Raw genomic sequence first — 25,295 nt, 5'->3', positions numbered from 1 at the left:
TGGAAAAGACTCTGTTGCCGGGAAGGATTGGGGGCAGGAGGAGTAGGGAACGACAGAGGATGAGATGGCTGGATGGCATCACCAACTTGATGGACATGAGTTTGAGTAAACTCCAGGAGTTGGTGATGGACAGGGAGGCCTGGCGTGCTGTGATTCATGGGGTCGCAAAGAGTTGGACATGATAGAGTGACTGAACTAACCGAATCATGAACAGATTCATGAGTTTTTGCAGAAAATGATGATATGTCCTTCTCAGCACATCGCATCAGGATTCATGATATGGTAGTGATATTTGCCTTCACTACCTGTTTAGGTCTTTTTTGTTTGTTTATTATCATTTTTTAAATTTTAATTGGAGGCTGATTACTTTACAACATTGTGGTGGTTTTCGCCATACATTCACATGAATCAGCTATGGGTGTACATGTGTTCCTCATCCCGACCTTCCCTCCCCATCCCATCCCTCAGGGTCATCCCAGTGCACCAGCCCTGAGCACCCTGCTTCATGCATTGAACCTGGCCTGGCTATCTATTTCACATATGATAATATATGTTTCAATGCTGTTCTCTCAAATCATCCCACTCTCGCCTTCTCCCACACAGTCCAAAAGACTGTTCTATACATCTGTTTCTCTTTTGCTGTCTCACATATAGGGTCATCATTACCATCTTTCTAAATTCCATATATATGCGTTAATATACTGTATTGGTATTTTTCTTTCTGACTTACTTCACTCTGTATAATACACTCCAGTTTTACCCACTTCATTAGAACTGATTCAAATGCATTCTTTTTAATAGCTGAGTAATATTCCATTGTGTATATGTGCCTTTCTGATCCATTCATCTGCAGATGGACATCTAGATTGCTTCCATGTCCTGGCTATTGTAAAGAGTGCTGTGATGAACATTGGGGTACACGTGTCTCTTTCAATTCTGGTTTCCTAGGTGTGTATGGCCAGCAGTGGGATTGCTGGGTTGTATGGCAGTTCTATTTCCAGTTTTTTAAGGAATCTCCACACTGTTCTCCATAGTGGCTGTACTAGTTTGCATTCCCACCAACAGTGTAAGAGGGTTTCCTTTTCTCCACACCCTCTCCAGCATTTATTGCTTGTAGACTTTTTGATAGCAGCCATTCTGACCAGCGTGAGATGGTACCTCATTGTGGTTTTGATTTCCATTTCTCTGATAATGAGTGATATTGAGCATCTTTTCATGTGTTTGTTAGCCATTTGTATGTCTTCTTTGGAGAAATGTCTGTTTAGTTCTTTGGCCCATTTTTTGATTGGGTTGTTTATTTTTCTGGAATTCAGCTGCAGGAGTTGCTTGTATATTTTTGAGATTAATTCTTTGTCAGTTGCTTCATTTGCTATTGTTTTCTCCCATTCTGAAGGGTGTATTTTCACCTTGTTTATAGTTCCCTTCATTGTGCAAAAGCTTTTAAGTTTAATTAGGTGTAATTTGTTTATTTTTGGTTTTATTTCCATTACTCTGGGAGGTGGGTCATAGAGAATCCTGCTGTGATTTATGTCAGAGAGTGTTTTGCCTATGTTTTCCTCTAGGAGTTTTATAGTTTCTGGTCTTATGTTTAGATCTTTAATCCATTTTGAGTTTATTTTCATATATGGTGTTAGAAAGTGTTCTAGTTTCATCCTTTTACAGGTGGTTGACCAGTTTTCCAGCACCACTTGTTAAAGAGATTGTCTTTTCTCCATTGTATATTCTTGCCTCCTTTGTCAAAGATAAGGTGTCCATAGGTGCATGGATTTATTTCCGGGCTTTCTATTTTGTTGCATTGATCTATGTTTCTGTCTTTGTGCCAGTACCATACTGTCTTGATGACTGTCGCTTTGTAGCATAGCCTGAAGTCAGGCAGGTTGGTTCCTCCAGTTCCATTCTTCTTTCTCAAGATTGCTTTGGCTTCGAGGTTTTTTGTAATTCCATACAAATTGTGAAATTATTTGTTCTGATTCTCTGAAAAATACAGTTGGTAGCTTGATGGGGATTGCGTTGACGCTATAGATTGCTTTGGGTAGTATACTCATTTTCACTATATTGATTCTTCCGATCCATGAACATGGTATATTTCTCCATCTATTTGTGTCATCTTGGATTTCTTTCACCAGTGTTTTATAGTATTCTATATATAGGTCTTTTGTTTCTTTAGGTAGATTTATTCCTAAGTATTTTATTCTTTTTGTTGCAGTGGTGAATGGAATTGTTTCCTTAATTTCTCTTTCTGTTTTCTCATTGTTAGTCTATAGGAATGCAAGGGATTTCTGTGTGTTGATTTTATATCCTGCAAGTTTACTGTATTCATTGATTAGCTCTAGTAATTTTCTGGTGGAGTCTTTAGGGTTTTCTATGTAAAGTATCATGTCATCTCTAAACAGTGAGAGTTTTACTTCTTTTCCAATCTGAATTTCTTTTATTTCTTTTTCTGCTCTGATTACTGTGGCCAAAACGAACAAGATTATTTTGAATTGTAGAGGTGAGAGTGGGCATCCTTGCCTGACTTTAGGGGAAATGTTTTCAACTTTTCACCATTGAGGATAAATTTGCTGTGGGTTTGTCATAGATAGCTTTTATTATGTTGAGGTATGTTCCTTCTCTGTTGCTTTCTGGAGGGTTTTATCATAAATCGTTGTTGAATTTTTTCAAAGGCTTTCTCTGTATCTATTGAGATAATCATATGGTTTTTATCTTTTAATTTGCTAATGTGGTGCTGCAAGAGGGCATCAGAGGGCAGACACACTGAAACCATAATCACAGAAAACTAGTCAATCTAATCACACTAGGACCACAGCCTTGTCTAACTCAGTTAGACAAATAAACTAAGCCATGCCCTGTGGGGCCACCCAAGATGGGCAGGTCATGGTGGTGAGGTCTGACAGAACCTGGTCCACTGGAGAAGGGAATGGCAAACCACTTCAGTATTCCTGCCTTGAGAACCCCATGAACAGTATGAAAAGGCAAAATGATAGGATACTGAAAGAGAAATTCCCCAGGTCAGTAGGTGCCCAATATGCTACTGGAGATCAGTGGAGAAATAACTCCAGAAAGAATGAAGGGATGGAGCCAAAGCAAAAACAATACCCAGTTGTGGATATGACTGGGGACAGAAGCAAGGTCTGATGCCATAAAGAGCAATATTGCGTAGGGACCTGGAATGTCAGGTCCATCAATCAAGGCAAATTGGAAGTGGTCAAACAGGAGATGGCAAGAGTGAACGTTGACATTCTAGGAATCAGCGAAATAAAATGGACTGGAATGGGTGAATTTAACTCAGATGACCATTATATCTACTACTGTGGGCAGGAATCCCTTAGAAGAAATGGAGTAGCCATCATAGTCAACAAAAGAGTCCGAAATGCAGTACTTGGATGCAATCTAAAAAACGACAGAATGATCTCTGTTCGTTTCCAAGGCAAACTATTCAATATCACAGTAATCCAAGTCTATGCCCCAACCAGTAATGCTGAAGAAGCTGAAGTTGAACGGTTCTATGAAGACCTACAAGACCTTTTAGAACTAAAACCCCCAAAAGTTGTCCTTTTCATTATAGGGGACTGGAATGCAAAAGTAGGAAGTCAAGAAACACCTGGAGTAACAAGCAAATTTGGCCTTAGAATACAGAGTGAAGCATGGCAAATGCTAAGAGAGTTTTGCCAAGAAAACGCAGTGGTCATAGCAAACACCCTCTTCCAACAACACAAGAGAAGACTCTACACATGGACATCACCAGATGGTCAACACTGAAATCAGATTGATTATATTCTTTGCAGCCAAAGGTGGAGAAGCTCTATATAGTCAACAAAAACAAGACCAGGAGCTGACTGTGGCTCAGATCATGAACTCCTTATTGCCAAATTCAGACTTAAATTGAAGAAAGTAGGGAAAACCACTAGACCATTCAGGTATGATCTAAATCAAATCCCACATGACTACACAGTGGAAGTGAGAAATACATTTAAGTGACTAGATCTGATAGATAGAGTGCCTGATGAACTGTCGACTGAGGTTCATGACATTGTACAGGAGACAGGGATCAAGACCATCCCCATGGAAAAGAAATGCAAAAAAGCAAAATGGCTGTCTGGGAGCCTTACAAATAGCTGTGAAAAGAAGAGAAGCAAAAAGCAAAGGAGAAAAGGAAACATATAAGCATCTGAATGTAGAGTTCCAAAGAATAGCAAGAAGAGATAAGAAAGCCTTCCTCAGCAATCAATGCAAAGAAATAGAGGAAAACAACAGAATGGGAAAGACTAGAGATCTCTTCAAGAAAATTAGAGATACCAAGGGAACATTTCATGCAAAGATGGGCTCGATAAAAGACAGAAATGGAATGGACCTAACAGAAGCAGAAGGTATTAAGAAGAGGTGGCAAGAATACACAGAAGAACTGTACAAAAAAGATCTTCACGACCAAGATAATCACGATGGTATGATCACTCACCTAGAGCCAGACATCCTGGAATGTGAAGTCAAGTGGGCCTTAGAAAGCATCACTACGAACAAAGCTAGTGGAGGTGAGGGAATTCCAGTTGAGCTATTTCAAATCCTGAAAGATGATGCTGTGAAAGAGCTACAGTCAATATGCCAGCACATTTTGAAAACTCAGCAGTGGCCACAGGACTGGAAAAGGTCAGTTTTCATTCCAATCCCAAAGAAAGGCAATACCAAAGAATGCTCAAACTACCGCATAATTGCACTCATCTCACACGCTAGTAAAGTAACGCTCAAAATTCTCCAAGCCAGGCTTCAGCAATACGTGAACTGTGAACTTCCTGATGTTCAAGCTGGTTTTAGGAAAGGCAGAGGAACCAGAGATCAAATTGCCAACATCCGCTGGATCATCGAAAAAGCAAGAGAATTCCAGAAAAACATCTATTTCTGCTTTATTGACTATGCCAAAGCCTTTGACTGTGCAGATCACAATAAACTGTGGAAAATTCTTCAAGAGATGGAAATACCAGACCACCTGATCTGCCTCTTGAGAAATTTGTATGCAGGTCAGGAAGCAACAGTTAGAACTGGACATGGAACAACAGACTGGTTCCAAATAGGAAAAGGAGTACGTCAAGCCTGTATATTGTCACCCTGCTTATTTAACTTCTATGCAGAGTACATCATGAGAAACGCTGGGCTGGAAGAAGCACAAGCTGGAATCAAGATTGCCGGGAGTAATATCAATAACCTCAGATATGCAGATGACACCACCCTTATGGCAGAAAGTGAAGAGGAACTCAAAAGCCTCTTGATGAAAGTGAAAGAGGAGAGTGAAAAAGTTGGCTTAAAGCTCAACATTCATAAAACAAAGATCATGGCATCCGGTCCCATCACTTCATGGGAAATATATTGGGAAACTGTGGAAACAGTATCAGACTTTATTTTTTTAGACTCCAAAATCACTGCAGATGGTGACTGCAGCCATGAAATTAAAAGGAAGAGATTACTACTTAGAAGAAAAGTTATGACCAACCTAGATAGAATATTGAAAAGCAGAGACATTACTTTGCCAACAAAGGTCCATCTAGTCAAGGCTATGGTTTTTCCAGTGGTCATGTACGGATGCGAGAGTTGGACTGTCAAGAAAGCTGAGCGCTGAAGAATTGATGCTTTGAACATCAATTTGAGAGTTCCTGGACTGCAAGGAGATCCACCCAGTCCATCCTAAAGGAGATCAGTCCTGGGTGTTCATTGGAAGGACTGATGTTGAAGCTGAAACTCCAATACTTTGGCCACCTGACACAAAGAGCTGACTCATTGGAAAAGACCCTGATGCTGGGAAGGATTGAGGGCAGGAGGAGAAGGGGACAACAGAGGATAAGATGTTTGGATGGCATCACCGACTCAATGGACATGGGTTTGGGTGGACTCCAGGAGTTGGTGATGGACAGGGAGGCCTGGCGTGCTGCAGTTCATGGGGTCACAAAGAGTTGGACATTACTGAGCAACTGAACTGAACTGAACTTGCATCCCTGGGATAAAGCCCACTTGGTCATGATATATGATCTTTTAAATATGTTGTTGGATTCTATTTGCTAGAATTTGGTTAAGGGTTTTTGCATCTATGTTCATCAGTGATATTGATCTGTAGTTTTCTTTTTTTGTGGAATCTTTGTCTGGTTTTGGTATTAGGGTGATGGTGGCCTCATAGAATGAATTTGGAAGTTTACCTTCCTCTGCAATTTTCTGGAAGAGTTTGAGTAGGATAGGTGTTAGCTCTTCTCTAAATTTTTGGGTGACTTCATCTGTGAAGCCATCTGGTCCTGGGCTTTTCCTTGATGGAAGATTTCTGATTATGGTTTCAGTTTCTGGGCTTGTGATGGGTCTGTTAAGGTTTTCTGTTTCTTCCTGGTTCAGTTTTGGGAAGTTATACTTTTCTAAGATTTTGTCCATTTCTTCCAAGTTGTCCATTTTATTGGCATATAGTTGCTGATAGTAGTCTCTTATGATCTTTTGTATTTCTGTGTTGTCTGTTGTGATCTCTCCATTTTCATTTCTAATTTTGTTAATTTGATTCTTCTCCCTTTGTTTCTTGATGAGTCTGGCTAATGGTTTGTAAATTTTATATATCTTCTTGAAGAACCAGCTTTTAGCTTTGTTGATTTTTGCTATGGTCTCTTTTACTTGTTTTGCCTTTATTTCTGCCCTAATTTTTGTGATTTCTTTCCTTCTACTCTCCCTGGGGTTCTTCATTTCTTCTTTTTCTAGTTGCTTTACGTGTAGAATTAGGTTATTTATTTGATTTCTCTCCTGTTTATTGAGGTAGGCTTGTATTGCTATGAACCTTCTCCTTAGCACTGCTTTTACTGAATCCCATAGGTTTTGGGTTGTTGTGTTTTCATTTTCATATGTTTCTATGCATATTTTGATCTCTTTTTTGATTTCTTCTGTGATTTGTTGGTTATTCAGAAGTGTGTTGTTTACCCTTCATATGTTTGTATTTTTAATAGTTTTTTTTCCCCTGTATTTGACATCTAATCTTACTGCATTGTGATCAGAAAAGATGCTTGAGATGATTTCAATTTTTTACAATTTAGCAAGGCTAGATTTGTGGCCCAGGATGTGATCTATCCTGGAGAAGATTCTGTATGCACTTGCGAAAAAGGTGAAATTCATTGTTTTAGGGTGAAATGTCCTATAGATATCAATTAGGTCTAACTGGTCCATTGTATCATTTAAAGTTTGTGTTTCCTTGCTAATTTTCTGTTTAGTTGATCTATCCATAGGTGTGAGTGGGGTATTAAAATCTCCCACTATTATTGTGTTACTGTTAATTTCCCCTTTCGTATTTGTTAGCATTTGCCTTACATATTGCCGTGCTCCTATGTTGGGTGCATATATATATTTATAATTGTTATATCTTCTTCTTGGATTGATCCTTTGATCATTATGTAGTGTTCTTCTTGTCTCTTTTCATGGCCTTTATTTCAAAGTCTATTTTATCTGATATGTGTATCGCTACTCCTGCTTTCTTTTGGTATCCATTTGCATGAAATATCTTTATCCAGCCCTTCACTTTCAGTCTGTATGTGTCCCTAGGTTTGAGATGGGTCTCTTGTAGACAACATATATAAAAGTCTCGTTTTTGTATCCATTTAGCCAGTCTCTGTCTTTTGGTTGAGGCATTCAACCCAGTTACATTTAAGGTAATTATTGATAAGTATGATACCGTTGCCATTTACTTTGTTGTTTTGGGTTCGAGTTTATAAACCTTTTCTGTTTCCTGTCTAGAGAAGATCCTTTAGCATTTGTTGAAGAGCTGGTTTGGTGGTGCTGAATTCTCTGAGCTTTTGCTTGTCTTAAAGCTTTTGATTTCTCCTTCATATTTGAATGAGATCCTTGCTGGGTACAGTAATCTGGGCTGTAGGTTTTTCTCTTTCATCACTTTAAGTATGTCCTGCCATTCCCTCCTGGCCTGAAGTGTTTCTATTGGAAGATCAGCTGTTATCCTTATGGGGATCCCCTTGTGTGTTATTTGTTGTTTTTTCCCTTGCTGCTTTTAATATTTGTTCTTTGTGTTTGATCTTCATTAATTTGATTAATATGTGTCTTGGGGTGTTTTGCCTTGGCTTGCTCCTGTTTGGGACTCCCTGGGTTTCTTGGTTTTGGGTGGCTATTTAATTCCCCATTTTAGGGAAGTTTTCAACTATTATCTCCTCAAGTATTTTCTCATGGCCTTTCTTTTTGCCTTCTTCTTCTGGGACTCCTATGATTCGAATGTTGGGGCATTTAATATTGTCCCAGAGGTCTCTGAGGTTGTCCTCATTTCTTTTAATTCTTTTTTCTTTTTTCCTCTCTGCTTCATTTATTTCCACCATTCTGTCTTCCACCTCACTTATCATATCTTCTGCCTCAGTTATTCTACTGTTGGTTCCCTCCAGAGTGCTTTTGATCTCAGTTATTGCATTATTCATTATTGATTGAGTCTTTTTTATTTCTTGTAGGTCCTTGTTAAACTTTTCTTGCATTTTCTCAATCCTTGTCTCCAGACTATTTATCTGCAACCCCATTTTGTTTTCAAGATTTGGAATCATTTTTACTATCATTATTCTGAATTCTTTTTCAGTTAGACTCCCTATCTCCTCCTCTTTTGTTTGGATTGGTGGGCTTTTATCATGTTCCTTTACCTGCTGAATATTTCTCTGCCTTTTCATCTTGTTTAGGTTGCTGTGTTTGGGGTGGTCAGAATTTCCGTATGCTTGAAGTTTGTGGTTCCTCTTTATTCTGGAGGTTCCTCCCTGCGGATGGTGTTGGACGAGTGACTTGTCAAGGTTTCCTGGTTAGGGAAGCTTGCATGGGTGTTCTGGTGGGTGGAGCTGGATCTCTTTTCTCTGGAGTGCAATGAAGTGTCCAGTAGTGAGTTTTGAGGTGTCTATGGGTTTGGTGTGACTTTTGGCTGCCTGTATTTTTGTGCTCATGGTTATGTTCCTGTTTTGTTGGAGAATTAGCTTGGTATGTCTGCTCTGAAACTTGTTGGCTCTTGGGTGGAGCTTGGTTTCAGTGTAGGTATGGAAGCTTTTGGATGAGCTTTTGTCAATTAATAGTCCCTGGAGTCAGGAGTTTTCTGGTGTTCTCAAGTTTTGGATTTAGGCCTCCTGCCTCTGGCTTTCCATCTTATTCTTATAGTAGCCTCAAGACGTCTCCATCCATACAGCTCTGATGATAAAACATCTAGGTTAATGGTGAAAAAGCTTCTCCACAGTGAGGGACACCCAGAGAGGTTCACAGAGTTACATGAAGAAGAGAAGAGGGAGGAGGGATATAGAGGTGACCAGGAAGAGAAGAGAGGGAATCAAAAGGGAAGAGAGCAGTCTAGCCAGTAATAAATTCCCTATTTGCTCTCCACACTGGAACACTCAGAGAGGTTCATGGAGTTCCATAGAGAAGCGAAGAGGGAGGAAGGAGATGTGACCAGGAGGAGAGAAGGGGGAGTCAAAAGGAGAGAGACCAGTCTAGCCTGTGATCAGTTCCCTAAGTTTTCTCCATAGCCCAGAACACCCAAAGAGATTAATAGAGTTAATAGTTAAGCAGAGAAGAGAAGGGGGAGGGAGGAGATAGAGGTGACCTGGGGGAGAAAAAAGGAGAGTCAAAAGGGGAGAGAGCAATCAAGCCAGTAATTACACTCCTAAGTAAAAATGTGTACTGAAGATTGGATTCTTAAAGGTATAGAATTGATAACAAATACCAAAAAGCAAAGATTAAAAATCTAGAGTAGAGGTTAGACTCTCAAAAATACAATATTAAAATATAAAAAAACAAAATCGCAAAAGTTATATATAAAAAATATGAAATTTGCTTTAAAAATAGCATCTTTTTTTCAAGGTAATAGAAGGTTTTAAAAATGAAAATTAAAGGAGTAATGAACTTAAAAATAAAAAAAAATTTTTTTAATTAATGATAATAGTAAAATATATCTAGGAATTACTCTGGAGCTGTTGAGGGCAGTGTGTGGTCAGTTCAGTTTCAGATAGTTCTTTGTTCGACCTTACACTTCTTCTCAAGGTCTGTAGGTCCCTTCCAATGCCAGTGCTAACTATAGGGTTTTAAGCTGTTGCACCTGTCACTTCCAAAGCCATTCCCTCTTCTTTATTTTGGCTTTGTTTGCAAGTCTCTTCAGTATCTAATGTCCACCCTCACACAAGAGTGCGAAAGTGGTCATTTATTTACCCTCACTTGTTCAATTGTGCTGCGGGGAAGGAGGAATGCTGCAAACAAATATCACTGGCGTGTGTGGGGAGTGCTCGCAGTGTCTGGGCCACACTGGGTTTGCACCTGCTCACAGCGTGTGTGCTTTCCCGGTCTACACTGCTCAGGCTCCAGATTGCTCTGCGGGGGAACTGCCTAAGGCAAGCCCTGGGCTGCGTACACTTCCCAGATCTACGCCGCTCAGGTTCAGGTTCTCAGGTACTCCACAAAGGCACAGACTCAGTTGGGCCTGCGTTTTGTGCCCTTCCCAGGTCGGAGCAGCTCAGGCAACCAGGTGCTTGGCAAGCACACTCTTCCCAGCTGGGTGGTGCATCTTATCATCTCTCAGTCCCAGCTGCTCAGTTTCCTGGGTGTGCAGCCGGAGTGCTGTCTCAGGTGTGCTGTGTGTCTCTTCTGGGGTGCTAATCTCTGGCTGTGACCCTCCTGATGGATGTCAACCGTCCAGGACCCCAGGAAGACTTGTTAGCAACTGGGAGCCTGCTCACAGTTTGGTAGAGGATGCCATCTCTGGGGCCGAGTTTGCCCCTTTCCTTCTGGCTCTGGCTGTCACCTGCCTGCCTCCCAGCCTCCGGTGGGGGATGGGCCGTCCGCAGCCGGCTAACTCTCCTTTGGTATTCGCTCAGTCCTTTGTTCTGTAAGCCGGCCGGCAATGCCTTGCTGCTGCTGCTGCTGAGGTCGCTTCAGTCGTGTCCAACTCTGTGCGACCCCGTAGACGGCAGCCCACCAGGCTCCCCCATCCCTGGGATTCTCCAGGTAAGAACACTGGAGTGGGTTGCCATTTCTTTCTCCAATGCATGAAAGTGAAAGTGAAGTCGCTCTGTCGTGTCCGACTCTTCGCGACCCCATGGACTGCAGCCTACCAGGCTCCTCCGTCCATGGAATTTTCTAGGCAAGAGTACTGGAGTGGGGTGTCATCGCCTTCTCCGGCAGTGCCTTAGGTTAGAGCTTTTCGCAGGAAAGTTCTCTCTCTCTTTCCTCTTCTTTTTTTTTTCCTCTCTGGCTATCCCACGGTTTGGGTTGCTATCTCACGTTAGCTCCATCAGATTGCCCTGAGGGCATTCAGGCCCAGTCCTTACCTTAAGCAATGCAGCCGGGGCCTCCCTGTTCAGCCCCCACTTGGTGGTGGTGGACGTGAGCATCTGGGCTACTTCTCCACTGGGAGTTGCAGTTAGGCCTGTTATCTGTGGGTTTTATTATTTTATTTTTTCCTCCTGGTTATGTTGCCCTCTGAGATTCCAAAACTCCCCACAGACCCGCCAGTGAGAGGGTTTCCTGGTGTTTGGAAACTTCTCCTCTTTTAAGACTCCTCCCCCGCCCCAGACGGGTCTCCATCCCTAACTCTTTTGTCTCTCTTTTTATCTTTTGTCCTACCTCCTTTTAAAGACAATGCCTTTCTGGGTGCCTGGTGTCCTCTGCCAGTGTTCAGAAGTTGTTTTGTGGTATTTGCTCAGTGTTCAAATGATCTTTTGATGAATTTGTGGGGGAGAAAGTGGTCTCCCCATCCTATTCCTCTGCCATCTTAGGACCGCCTCCCCCCCACCCCCTACCTCGTTTAGGTCTTGATTGCCAGGTTTCTCTACGGTGCAGTTACTGTTTTTTTTGCTTTCACTGCTTGGATTTTTTGAAGTAAGTCCCTAACTCTAGCCTACTTTCAAGGGTGTATTTTTCATGAGTATAGCTATATATATATATATATATATATATATATATATATAATTATAATCTATGGTATTATGTATTTTGTTGTATTAATTTTTCAAGCTTTGGCCATTGGGACTTTCAGTGTGTCCTGTGTCCCAATGACATGCCCCTATCCTTTTATTTTTTGAGCATTTTCATAGTTTTTAGTGCTCTATGATGTTCCAGGCTCATAGTGAATTTTTCTTACCCAGTCATGTCAATAGTTTCTACATAAAGTCCTGGTTATTTTACTAGAGAATATTTGTAAATCAAGCTCTGGGCACTGCGTGTACTTATTGCTACAAGTGTTTACTTTCTTCATATTTGTTATTTTTCCAGTTTCCTTCTATTATTGATTTCTAGCTTCATTCCATTGTGGATGAATAGACTCAGTATGTGTGGAAGTTGTTGAATCAGTTAAGAATTATAAACAAAAATTTAGAAACACTGCTTTAAATAGTAGTGCAGTGGTTTTTGTGATGTCATCCTGGACCCACGTGTCCTTTCTTTCTGGAATCTATTGTCAGCATATGCATGTTAGTATAGAGTAACACTAAATGAACTCTGTACTTCTAGGAATCATGATGTGTTCCAGGCAGGAAGAAGAAAGGAATAAAGGTTGACTAAGTACCTGTCAGCTCAGTCTGCCTCTGTTTTAAGATATACTCTTAGAAGCATCTTCCAACAGTTTTCAGCTATATGTAGTTGGCCAGAACCTTGTTACATGGCCACTTCTGTCTTTTAAAGGAGGCTGGAAGATGTAGCTTTTTGAGTAAGGGACATTTTTGCTCCTAAAATATTGAGGTTCTTGAAATAATATGTATTTTGGGAAAGTAACTCTCAGTCTGTGTCACAGGGAGCAAGAGACTAGTTAAGAGACTCTTGTTGGAAAGAGATGATGGTGACTTGTGCTGCAGGGGTAGTAGGTGGTGGTAGGATATTATTGGATATTTAATATATTTTGAAGGCAATAGGCATAGGACTTAATGCTGGCTTACATATGAAGAGGACGAAAGAAAGGTTGAGACAGGTTTCTGGTCTAACAGTTCAGTAGAGGTGGCACCATTACCTGAGATGAGGAAAAATAGAGAAAAGCCAAGGTTTTGTGTGTGTGTGTGTGTGTGTGTGTGTGTGTGTGTGTGTTTTGAGGGAAGTGGGGAGCAGGGAGGTAATCTAGAATCCTATTATGTATACATTAAATTTGACGTGCCTATTATATAGGACTGCAAGGAGATCCAACCAGTCCATTCTAAAGGAGATCAGCCCCGGGTATTCTTTGGAAGGAATGATGCTAAAGCTGAAACTCCAGTACTTTGGCCACCTCATGCAAAGAGTTGACTCATTGGAAAAGACTCTGATGCTGGGAGGGATTGGGGGCAGGAGGAGAAGGGGACGACGGAGGATGAGATGGTTGGATGGCATCACTGACTCGATGGACGTGAGTTTGAGTGAACTCCGGGAGATGGTGATGGACATGGAGGCCTGGCCTGCTGCGATTCATGGGGTCGCAAAGAGTCGGACACGACTGAGCAACTGAACTGAACTGATTATATAGCTATGTGGAAATCAATGCCCTTCTAAATATTTCTGAGGATACTATTTTGAATCTTTCCAAGGGTCATTCTCCCCCTGCATTCCTCAGAAATAGCTCTATTTACTCTGGGGTTAGCTCTGTTTATTCTTATTGATCTTTCACTTACATATACTGATTTTCCTCACATATCTGATGAGTTTTGTTGGTTTGTTTTATGTTTGTGAATGAAGGAGTATGTTGGCTGTATAGGCATGCTCTGTGTGACAGGCAAGCTTCCCTGGAGGGTATTTGGGGAAATAGCGTCAGATTTCATTTTCTTGGGCTCCAAAATCACTGCGGACAGTGACTGCAGCCACTAAAATACACTTGGTTCTTGGAAGAAAAACTATGACAAACCTAGACAGTGTATTATAAAGCAGAAACATCACTTTGCTGGTCCATATAGCCAAAGCTATGCTTTTTCCCGTAGTCATGTACGGATGTGAGAGTTGGACCATAAAGATGGCTGAGAGCCAGAGAATTGATGTTTTCGAGCTGTGGTGCTGGAGAAGACTCTTGAGAGTCCCTTGGACAACATGGAGATCAAACCAGTCAATCCTTAAGGAAATCAATCCTGAAATTCATTGGAAGGACTGGTGCTGAAGCTGAAACACAAATACTTTGGCTACCTGATGTTAAGAACTGACTCACTGGAAAAGACCCTGATGATGGGAAAATATTGAAGGGAGAAGGAGAAGGGGGTAACAGAGGATGAGATGGGTAGATGGTATTACTGACTCAACATGAATTTGAGCAAACTCAGATAGTGAAGGACAGGGAAGCCTGGGGTGCTGCAGTTCCTGGGGTCACAAAGAGTTGGACATTGACTTAGGGACTGAATAACAACTGTCCTGGATTTTTTTAACTCACAAAAGTATTGGATGTTCATCTAATCAATAATATAGAGTTAACAGTAAAATTTAATAGTGTCATCATCTTACCTTTTGTCCAGATTTTTCTCCCTTGAGAAAACAACGTTAACATTTTGTATCCTTTCATATATTTTTCCATGCTTATATATTAGGGGGGAGCTTTAATTTTTTTTTCCTACTACTTATTCTTCCACTTCCTTGTCAGATATATTTCATTTAACTTTAATTTTTCTACTAAATTGACTTAAAGCAACAAACTTTCAAATGTTAGAATTTAAACTTTTAAAGAGAGATTTTGGAAAGTTCAAGGAAAAATAAAATGAGCAAAAGAACAGATGTGGAAAAGAATGAGATGTATTTGTAGAGTTCCAAATTAAGACACGTTTTTCTGGAGGAGAGAAACTGTAGTGGGGAATTCTGAGATACTTGGAGAAATCATTTAAAGTCAGTGTCTAACGGTAGTTAATAACATAACATGGGAAACTGCTGAAGATATAAGAATAAAGTCATGTTATGACTGCTTAATATTAACGAATACTTAAACCAAAAGCATTTCTTATGAAAGCGTCATTCATTGAATTATTTTAACTGACTTGATATATAATGAAGCAGCTACAGACTAAAGGAAACAGTGTAGAGAAAAGTGCTTTATAATACTAAGTGTTCTGCAAAGAGATAGTATCATTAATGAGTTGGAGGTATACATGCATCTTATGATATTTTCAAAGCGCCATTGTCTTTCACTGCAGTTTTCATTGTGTGGTAGTAGGCACGTCGGATGAAAATTTAGAATGCCTAGGATTTAATCTGGTAACTTAGGGCAAAACTTCAACTGCAGGTTCTTGTGTAAAACAGAGAGTAGGTCTTGATTATCTCTGAAGCGTCTTCTGGGCTTCCCAGGTGGTGCTAGTGGTTGAGAATCTGCCTACCAGTGGGTTCAGTCTCTGGGTTGGGAAGATCCCCTGGAGTGGGAAATGACACCCTACTCCAGTATTCTAGCCTGGAAACTTCCATGGGCATAGGAGCCTGGCAGGCTACAGAGCAGGGGGCCACAAAGAGTTGGACGTGACTGAGCACACACATATACAAAGTGTCTTCCATCTGCAAAAATTCAGTGTTTCTGTAATTTTCCTGAACACCTTGATTTAGCATAAAGTGTTTCCTTAGGCAGTAGTTACCCATTTAACAATTACAGGTTGAGAGTCATTGAAATTGTTGTCTCACTATAATATCAGATGCCACTTATTATCTAAAGTGTTTCACAACCTTTTAAAACTAGATTAAATTTGTTTTAACAGTTCTGTTTTCTTTTCTACTTTTGTTTCTGCTTAAAGTTGCTGAGCATTATTTTGGTTTTACAGATTCGATAGAGTATTGTAGTGTCAGGGAAGTGAAGATTATTATATATGTCTGATATAAACTTCTTTTGATTATTAGCAAATTACAGTAGTTATGAGGAAAATATTTCTTTAGTTTTTAAAATGTTTACTATCTTTAATAACTATTGAATGAGTAAAATTATCTTGGGAAGTATCCTTTCATTACAAGCAGTCTAAAATTAAAACTTCTCTTTTTATAAGGTGGTTTTCTCACCAAAAGAATACATTTCACCATGTTTCAAACCAGAATATACAGAATTCAAACCAGCATATCAGGTGAGTCCTGAGTTTTCTTATCCCAATAGCAATTATACTTAATAATAGGTTTCTCTAATACTTTGTGTAATTCAGTGGTTCCAAAACCAGACTACCCATTGGAAGCACTCACCTATCTTTACAAAAATACGCATTCCCAGGTCCCACCTCTGACCTAATAAATCTGAATTTGGAAATGGAGCCTGGAATTTGTATTTTTTTTAAAAAAAAAACAAGGATTCTGATGCTGTTGCCTGGGTATCAATTAACATTTGAAAACCATATGAACTAAACAAATACTAGGTTGATTATTTCACATTTTGCCTTTTAAATTGAATAATGGGAGTATGAACAAAAAGTTTGAATAAGAGACTTCATTTTGAAAGGCTACTTCAATAATAGAATAGCCTAATCTCAGAGCTACAAAATTGCCTGTAACTATTACACTGACATTTCGCTGTACTTTGGAACTTTGTGTACTGTTTTCTACAGTTTCTGAGGGAGGCATATATATTTATCAAACAGCAAGATTCTACTGTAACATACTAAGGACATCATTGTTTAAATTCTCAAATGATCTATGCTCCCAAATCAATCTTTAGAGAATACTTTTAATGGAATATCTATTACTTGCCTTGCATTTTAAAAAAGTTACCCCCATTGCTACTAAAATATTTATATGGATAGGACTTAGATTATGATGTTAGCTTTTGTCTAAGCAAATTCAGCTAACACTGGAAATGGAGTTCTTAAAGAAAAACTATTGATGAGTGCCTTTTAAGTGTTCAAAATCTTTCAGATAGCAAAAAGCTCTTGAACACAACATAGTATAAGAATTAGGAATTTGAAAAATTTGCACTATGATTCTCATTATTATTCCAACTTTAAATATTTTAAAATAATTAAAGTTGGTTTTCTCTTGGTAAAAAGGTAGGAAGATGAATAAATTGGAAGATTGCTCACAGAAAATTAAGTAGAAATTTTATTATAAATTTCAAATGTTTCAGAATTTCTTACCTTTTTTAAATATTATAATTCCAGAAATTCAACATCAAGAATGGTTTTGATCCTTTTCTAAGGAATATAAACAACAAAATGTCAGTTCAAAAAAGGAAAGACCAAGATATGCTCAAATGTAGAAATATTTTAAGTGCAGAGATTATAGAGCATGAAGATCAAGACCCTCCTTACCCAACACATTCAAAAACTTCAAGACCTGCTAGTAAAACCTGGCCCCATAATCTTGACATCATTTCAATAAAGGCTTTAGACACTAAGAATAATTTAGCTGGTGATGTTGGTATCACCACAGTAAAGACTTCACACCCTATGAATAATGTGGCCCATGATCCAGGTATCATCACAATAAAGACTCTAGACACTAAGAATAATTTAGCTCATCATTCTAGTATCACCACAATAAAGACTTTAGACGCTAAGAATATGTTACAAGAAAAACTACCACATGTTTCTTTACCAAACTTTGAGGGAGACTCATCAGTGACTGGAAAAGTAAATGTACATAAATGTCGCCTCTCAAAATCATTAAGTCTTACTTCCCACATAGAAAATTTAAAACAATCAATGGTGCTTAAGTCAATTTTAAGTAAAAATCTGCAAGACCTTTCAGATAGATTATTTTCTACACCAGGTATTTCTATGGACCCTGAAGCAAGAAAGAAAAGTTACAGTTCTCCACTTCTGGTTATCCATGATGAACAACCAAGTAGTTTAGAAGATAAAGTATTTGAAAAAAGTCAAGATTTAAGTAACTGGCATTCAGAAGGAGGCATTTTAAATTCAAAGTCTCTTTTAAGTCAAATAATTAAAAATATTCCCCCAGATTCACTTTCAGAAGGCAGACCAGGAAATTCTCCTGAGGCAGAAGAGGAACCTGTCTCTGAAAAACACTTACAGCCTGGTGAGATAGATTTTCCAACTAAAAAAAAGAGTAGTTTCAAAAAGAAACATTCAAAAAGTGAAATATCTAGCTCCAAACCAGATTTGAATAGCCTTGTATATGATTATGTTATAAAGCAAATATTCACTGCACCGATCTTCTCAGAGTTGGCAAAAGGAGTGAAGGAAGCGAGTGAAACACAGATAGACTCACAGAGGCAGTTACCCACAGCTTGGGAGAGTTCGCTCTCTTCCAGTGTTCTAGTTCCCCACTATGAAGAAAGCAATAATGAAATAGAATTTCCACCAGCCAATTCTGTTATAAGCCAGATAATACAGGCATTTCCTGTAGATACTCTTTTAGAATCAGGGATAATCAAAGTGATAGAATTAGATCAAGAATACCAGAAAGGTTTTTTGCTGGATACAGAGACAGCTTTTGCTGAAGAAAAGCCAAAGGATTCCACAGAGGAGTATTCAGAAATCAGAGGCAAAGCAGAACCTCTTTCAGACCAGAATTCAGCCATCATTCACCAAGAAACCACTTCTTCTTTTAAAAGAGTTGAATTCATAGACAAAGGCCAAAATACATCCCCACATGATTCAAAATACCAGTCGACACCAGATAAAAAATCAGATTTGCCAAGTAATAATGGTCAGAGACTTGATAGAGAAGAAAATGATACAAGTTCTACTTTAGAAAACTTATGTACCTCATTAACAGGTAAACTTAATGACTCTGATGTAATAATGTTAAAATCTTTTTTGAAAAACATATTTAACTTTTTTTTCAAATATAATCAATCTGAAAACAGACCACCAGAAAAAGAATTAGAAAGACTAATTCAACATCCTTTTCAAAATAAGACAGAAGACCTTGAAGAAATCGAAGAAAATTTTGATACAGCAGACAAATTGGACAGAAAACCTGTTTTGAATCCAAAGCTGCGTATATTTCTAGAAGAACTCTCAGAGTCAGAAATAAAAAATTTAAAATCTGAATTAAGTAAACATGTCCAGCATTACCTTGTAGAAAAGCTTTCAGAATCAGGACATATCACCAAAGAAGACTTACCAAAAATCTATCAAAATCTGTATTTGATGAATGAGAAAGTAGAACCAAAAGGACAAAATATTTTTCTGGAGAAATATTCAGAAACTGTAAAAGAAATCATGTCTTTTGTAAATAATTTTAATCATCATTTCATAGATAAACATTTGGAAATAAAACTAAGATCTTTTTTAAATGAAGTTCTCCAAAACTATTTCCTGAAAAACCTTTCAGACAACAGTTTATTTAAAGAGACAGAATCTGACCCTATGTGCTCAAAAGTATCTTCTCTAAGAGCTCAAAGTGCCTCAGTATCTTTCCAGGAGTTAGGACAAGATACTTCAAGCAGGAGTTTTGGCAGTAGACTTGAAATAAACATGAAATATCCCTTAAGTAAATCTCTACAAAGCTATCTTATAGCTTTATCAGAAAATGAAATTTTAGATCTAAAAGCTGATTTAAGCAAACACCTCCAGAGCCTTTTTATAGAAAAACTGTCAAAATCAGGACTAATCACAGAAAGGCAATTAAAGGGGATAAGCCAGCACATAAATTTGGTTAATTTTAGTTCCACACCACTAAAATGTATAAAGCCAGATTTGTCTTTAAGAGATGAAAATCAGTTTGTGGCGGAACATTCAGACAAGCAAAATAAATATTCAAAAATTGCTCAGAAAACCACTTTACAAAAAGCTCCTGAGGAAAGACTTGTAGAAACAGAGTTGACCAAAAAGGAAGAAAAAGAAGTTTTTTCCTTAGAAAATATTAAAGAAAACCCACCAATAATTCAGGAACAGAAAAGACATTCTCAAGAAGCTAAAATACTGAGATCAATTAAAGTAAAACCCTGTTCCAACAAAAACACTCAGGTGATTCCACTAAATAAGTCTTCAGAAAGACTTATAGATACAGTGCCTAAGAAAAAAAAGAAAGAACATGGTTTCATGCAGTTTCCTCATGAAGAAAATTTTGAATTTAAAACAGAGAGTCAAGACCAACATAATTGGAATGGTAAATCAAAAATAACTCAATCAAAGGCTTGCTTTGAAAAGACACTAAAAATGAAGTCTCTTGACAAAAAGGATCACTGTAACACCTATAAGTTGATGGTACAGGAAAAACCTGAAGCATTATTGTCACCATATCAAAGAATTCCTAATTGCAAGATGCCAAATGGAGATGAGGAATATGTAAACAAATTCACTTTTCCTTCCAGGAGAAATAATAATCTAACTTGCCTCAATTCAGAGGCTGGAGAGAAATCAAAGTTAGAAGACCAGTATTGTCAGAGATTGAAAGGAAATAACAACAATAATAAAAAACAACATTTAGAAATATTTACACATTACAAAGAAGAAATACAAACCCTTTACACCAAACCAAATGAACTTTGCAACGAAAAATATGCCTGGGTGCCTGAATCACAGTTGCTTAAAATTTTAATAGCTGAGAAAAACTCAAAACCATCTCTCTTCCCAGAAGTACTAAAGAGAGAAAATCTAAAGCCCAAGGTCCGAAAAGAAAGAGATCGTGTCAGCAAACAAAAAAAGTCATTTAACAAGATAGATAGTGTATTACCAACTACACCGCCCAGCACAGGAATCCATCTAAGAAAATCTGTTCCAAGGACATTGCTTCATTGGACTGCAAGAAGAACTACACATGTAATAATATTTTTCTAAGTCTTTTATTTCTTTATTTGGCAAAGTTCTTTAGATAACGTAGAGTGTATGTGTCTTCATGCAAGTATGTGTGTAACCTTAATTGCCCTAAAATATACAGACCTCCAAATTTAAAAAAATTTTGACATTCAAATATCACCTTGCCTCATTCAAAAGGTAGTCAGAAAATCAAGGGACTGTTAACATACTTAGTGCCTTTGTATAAAATAGATAAAAGGGACCCCCCACCCCAGATCATGAATTAGAAAAAAGTACTCTTTCCTCCAGGCCGACTCCAGGCTGACACAGCCTGCGCAGGGTACACAGTTAGTTATGTGTACGGAAGGCTAGCTGTTTCAGCCCTGACTGACCCCTCAGCCGGGGGCTGTTATGCAGCCACACCCCGTGCAACCACGGGCAGTGGCTGTATACTACAGAAAGGCTGGGACTGTCTTTTCATGCAGATATAAGTATATAGTCTTTTTTCAGATCACTTAATTTTCTTTGTTTTTAAAACAAATATGAAGCTCCTATTACATGCCAGTTATTCTTCTAAGCCTTAGAGATATGCAGAATTTAGTCTCTTGAATTATGAATTACAGTTTAAATTTAGCTTCTACTCTTTTCTTTTTTCCATCACCACCCCTCTGCCTTGTTGAAAAACATGAGAATTCAAATCTATTTTTGATACTAACATAAAACAATTAGGAAGGTACCTCTGCTACCCGACTTTATACAAACAATTCAAAAGCAGAGTTAAAATCTAGAATGGAAGGGACTTATTTTAATTTTATGGAACATTGCTCTTCTCTGTTAGTATATATAAATAGGCATGACCCACAGTTGGGAAAACACAAATTCTAAAATGACATAATATTGATCATTTGACGTGCAGAACTATCTTTGAATGAGAAAATAGAAAGCAAATTATTAGCTTTAGTAAATAGTAAGGCAAATCAGTCACAGGGTAAATATTATCAACATAGCTTATTCTCTCAACTTTGGATTTCTCTTTTCTAAATTCAGTAATTTAATGAGTGTGTGTGTGCATGTACAGGAAAAAGGAAGTAAAAGATGTTCATAGTTTTTGGAGAGGGAAGACTTTCTGAAGCTCCTTCAGATAAGTGGAATCTTTAATATCACTTTTCCAAACAAAATAAGAAATTATGTTTATGTTTGTGTTAGGTTGCCCTAATTCTTCTTAGTCCTGCCTAAATTCTTTTAACTTGCCAGCTGTATTAATCTACTCCCACCTTCTCACCAGATCAAAGTAGGCTTATGGGGTGGCCATTCCCTTGGGGCCCAAGGTTTTAAGTGACAAACTGCTCAAACTGCAAAGTTTACGCTAATCTGAGAAATGGCTGATAACTTCATACCCTCCTATGGGTACTTATAGATTATATTTTTAATGTGGTCATATTATACAGATTTGAAAAAAAAAAGGAAAACAAAGACCATAATCCCACCACCCTAAAATAACCATCATTTAAAAAAATTTATTATGGCATATTTCCTTCCAGTTGCTTTCTTAAATGTAAAATTTGTTTAGTCTCAGAATGTCCACAAAAATTTTTAATATTTTAAACTCAATGGACATCAGTTTGAGCAAACTCTGGGAGATAGTGAAGGACAGGGAAGCCTGTCATGCTGCAGTCATGGGGTTGCAAAGAGCCAGACACGACTTAGCCACTGAATAACAACAAAAATCACAATAAACATAACCATATAGATGCTGAGCTCTGCATGTGTGTGTTGGATATATCAAAGAAGGTGTTAATTTTTAAAGAATGTTTAGATGATTTAAAAAGTGAAATGAGTTCATAATTTATATTTGGGGTTGGGGAAGAGCTAAATTAGAGGAGAATTAGGGCTGGCTTTGCCTGAGTCTGACTCCTGAAGACCCCTTAAGATTTCTGGTTTCCAGCTTCATATCTTGCATCTTTTGAAACAACAGATTCTTTGAAACAATAAGATTATTTTAAGTATGGTTTCTATGGTATCTGATGGCAGGCGTTGAATGTAGGGTCTGAATTTAGGGACCATCTATAAAACATTTGAATGCTCTCATTCTTTGTTAATATTATAAACTTTAGTCCTTGTAAATCTAAAATGCACTTTTAAGAAATCTAACTCACCAACCTGATCTTTTATTTTAATGTTTAGGATTGTTCGGATAGATTTGAGGAATTACATGTGACTTCATTTAAGCATCTTGAAAATGCAAAATCAAGAGCAAGGCTTTTAGAAAAGAGCCCAGATGATAGCCATAATCAGTTCAAACGCTTTGCAAGACCATATACTGCTCCAGAGGTTAACAAAAGAGGAGAAAGCTACACTGGAAAATTTACAAGTCCTCGAATGGTTTCAGCAGGCTTAGTTCATATAAATGATTCAATCCCAGAGTATGAAATCCATAAAATGCGGCCAAAAAAAAAAATTAAAAGAGAATATTGAAAAATGTTTGCTCATTTGTGATATTATCCAAATGTTAAACAGTTCAGAATGATATGTGAGGCCAAAAGAATAGCATTTCTCCAATTAGCAAAATGGTTTGGAGATCAGTCCTTTTTGTGTGATAGGAATCAGTAACCAAATTTCATCTTGTTAGAACCATTTTGTTTTAATTAAAATGAAAAAGAAACACTTTTGATGTAAATGTGTTTTTGTTTGTGAACCTTAGGGAACAAACTCAGAAATATGTATTCATTAGTAAAGTTTTATTTCCCAGCTTTCCCCCTTTCCACTATTCTCTTATTTCCCAAATCTTTGCTATGCTCTAAATTATCCCTGACCACCCAGTTTCAGGGTCTCTATTTGAAGTTATGTATGTTTAGCCTTTGGTATGAATATACTTTAACTCTTGAGCTCTAGATTCAATAGTATGCAACTCCCTGGGCCTGTAGAACATCTATTAATTTCAATATCATCTGATACTACAGCTTTTAACACTATAAAGATAATAAAAAAACAGGTTTAATAGTACTAAGACCTGAGGCATCTAATACACTGGAGTGACTTTCTAACTTTGACTATGAAACAGCCTCTTTAATAACACAGAACTCAGGAAGAAACTGTATAAAAAAAAGAAACTGCATTACAGTATCTAGCTAATCAGCATAGGATTTAAACCAAGAGATTGGTTCTATTCTTACCAAATACAATATCTGAATATTGTTAAACTTTGGTTTACTCTTGAAAAGTAAGAATTTCAATTTATAGAATTTTTGTCAGTTTCCATTTTCTACCATAAATCATAAAGTCTATGGAGTTCAAATAGAATTCAAATAGATGGAAAACATTAATTCCTGATCACTCATTTAATAGCATAATCAAAGTAGTAATTTTGGGAGGGAGACCAAGAATTTCTAGCAATTCTCAAAGTTGCCGGCGCATGTATCAATGAGTATGACTTGGAAAGCACAAATACCCTTGGATCTTCCAAGTAGAAGGAACATAGGGAATTGGTTTCATGGGTAATGGAAAACAGGGCTAAGAAACTAAAAGGGATGATGTGGCGATCCAGAGATTAGCAAGAGGAGAAAATACCACCCCTCAGGACATCAGGAAGAAGTGGTGTGACCCAAGTCCTAAAGCCAGAAGTCAAAGAAGATACAACCAGTGAGAGACACAACAAGAAACTGGGGAGTGGGGCAAGGAGTGAGAATTGTTCTCTCTCCTTCTGCCCTCTGAAAGTGTTAGTCGCTCAGTCATGTTCAACTCTTTGCGACCCCATGGGCTGTAGCCTCGTCCATGGAGTTCTTCAGGCAAGAATACTGGAGTGGGTTGCCGTTCCCTTCTCCAGGGAATCTTCCCAACCCAGGGATTGAACCTGGATGTCCCGCTTTGCAGGCAGATTCTTTACCGTCTGAGCCATCAGGGAAGTCCTGGAAACTGGGAGAGTGAGGGAGCATGGGATGTTTAATTTCCAGTGAGGCAGAGCAGAGGAAGCATGGAGAAATGTATTTGACAGCTAAGAGGCAACTAAACAACACTTATGGAAAAAACCATTGATCTAGCTTGCAGTAAGGCCTTCCCTGGTAGCTCAGCTGGTAGAGTCTGCCTGCAGTATAGGAGACCCTGGTTTGACTCTTGGGTTGGGAAGATCCCCTGAAGAAGGGATAGATTACCCACTCCAATATTCCTGGGCTTCCCTGATGGCTCAGATGGTAAAGAATCCACGTGCAGTGCAGGAGAGCTGGGTTGGGAAGATCCCCTGGAAAAGGGAAAGGCTATGCACTCCAGGATTCTTGGCTGCAGAATTCCATAGACAAGGAGCCTGGCAGGTTACAGTCCATATGCTCGCAGAGTTGGACATGACTGAGTGACTTTCACTACTACTAGCTTGCAGTAAAGGAGGAAATAACTTACTAGATGGAAATCTCAAATCACTTTGCCTCATTAAACTTTTAATGGCAATACTGTGACACAGTCAAAAATCTCCTACCATGGAAATAAACTTTTTTCAAGTCTTTTTAAAAATCAGCAAAAGCAGAAGACCCATGCCCTTTATTCAAAGAATCCCTTAAATATTTATTAAATGTCTAATGCCAAACATTTTGCTAAACACTATATACTCGTGAATAAGACAATGTTCTCAAGACATCCTCAGTATACTGGGGACATAAACACAGAATTAGAGTCACAAGTGTTGTTGGGGAAAGTACTGTAGAAACTCATGGAGGGACATTTTGGCCAAAGTGGCTAGGCTAG

The 25,295-nt window shown here is 38.4% G+C and overlaps 1 protein-coding gene across 4 annotated transcripts in view; it reads left to right on the top strand.

Moving 5' to 3' along the window:
* The window catches only part of C2CD6 (C2 calcium dependent domain containing 6), a 124,691-nt gene extending 101,446 nt beyond the window's left edge, over nucleotides 1-23,245 (top strand). For 2 of the 4 annotated variants that reach the window (XM_070770200.1, XM_070770202.1), the window contains exons 14-16: nucleotides 15,921-15,995; nucleotides 17,016-20,588; nucleotides 22,749-23,245. In XM_070770200.1, the coding sequence (XP_070626301.1) occupies nucleotides 15,921-15,995; nucleotides 17,016-20,588; nucleotides 22,749-23,039 (3,939 nt within the window). In that variant the 3' untranslated portion in view covers nucleotides 23,040-23,245. The remainder of the gene's footprint in view (nucleotides 1-15,920; nucleotides 15,996-17,015; nucleotides 20,589-22,748) is intronic. The other 2 variants (XM_070770199.1, XM_070770201.1) reach the window with 1 other exon arrangement.
* The last annotated feature ends 2,050 nt before the right edge of the window (nucleotides 23,246-25,295 follow it).

The sequence above is a fragment of the Bos indicus genome, chromosome 2 (genome assembly GCF_029378745.1).
Source record: "Bos indicus isolate NIAB-ARS_2022 breed Sahiwal x Tharparkar chromosome 2, NIAB-ARS_B.indTharparkar_mat_pri_1.0, whole genome shotgun sequence".
NCBI classification, from domain to species: domain Eukaryota; kingdom Metazoa; phylum Chordata; class Mammalia; order Artiodactyla; family Bovidae; genus Bos; species Bos indicus.
The sequence above is the reverse complement of the archived record's forward strand: the minus strand, read 5'-3'. Positions and strand labels throughout refer to the sequence as shown.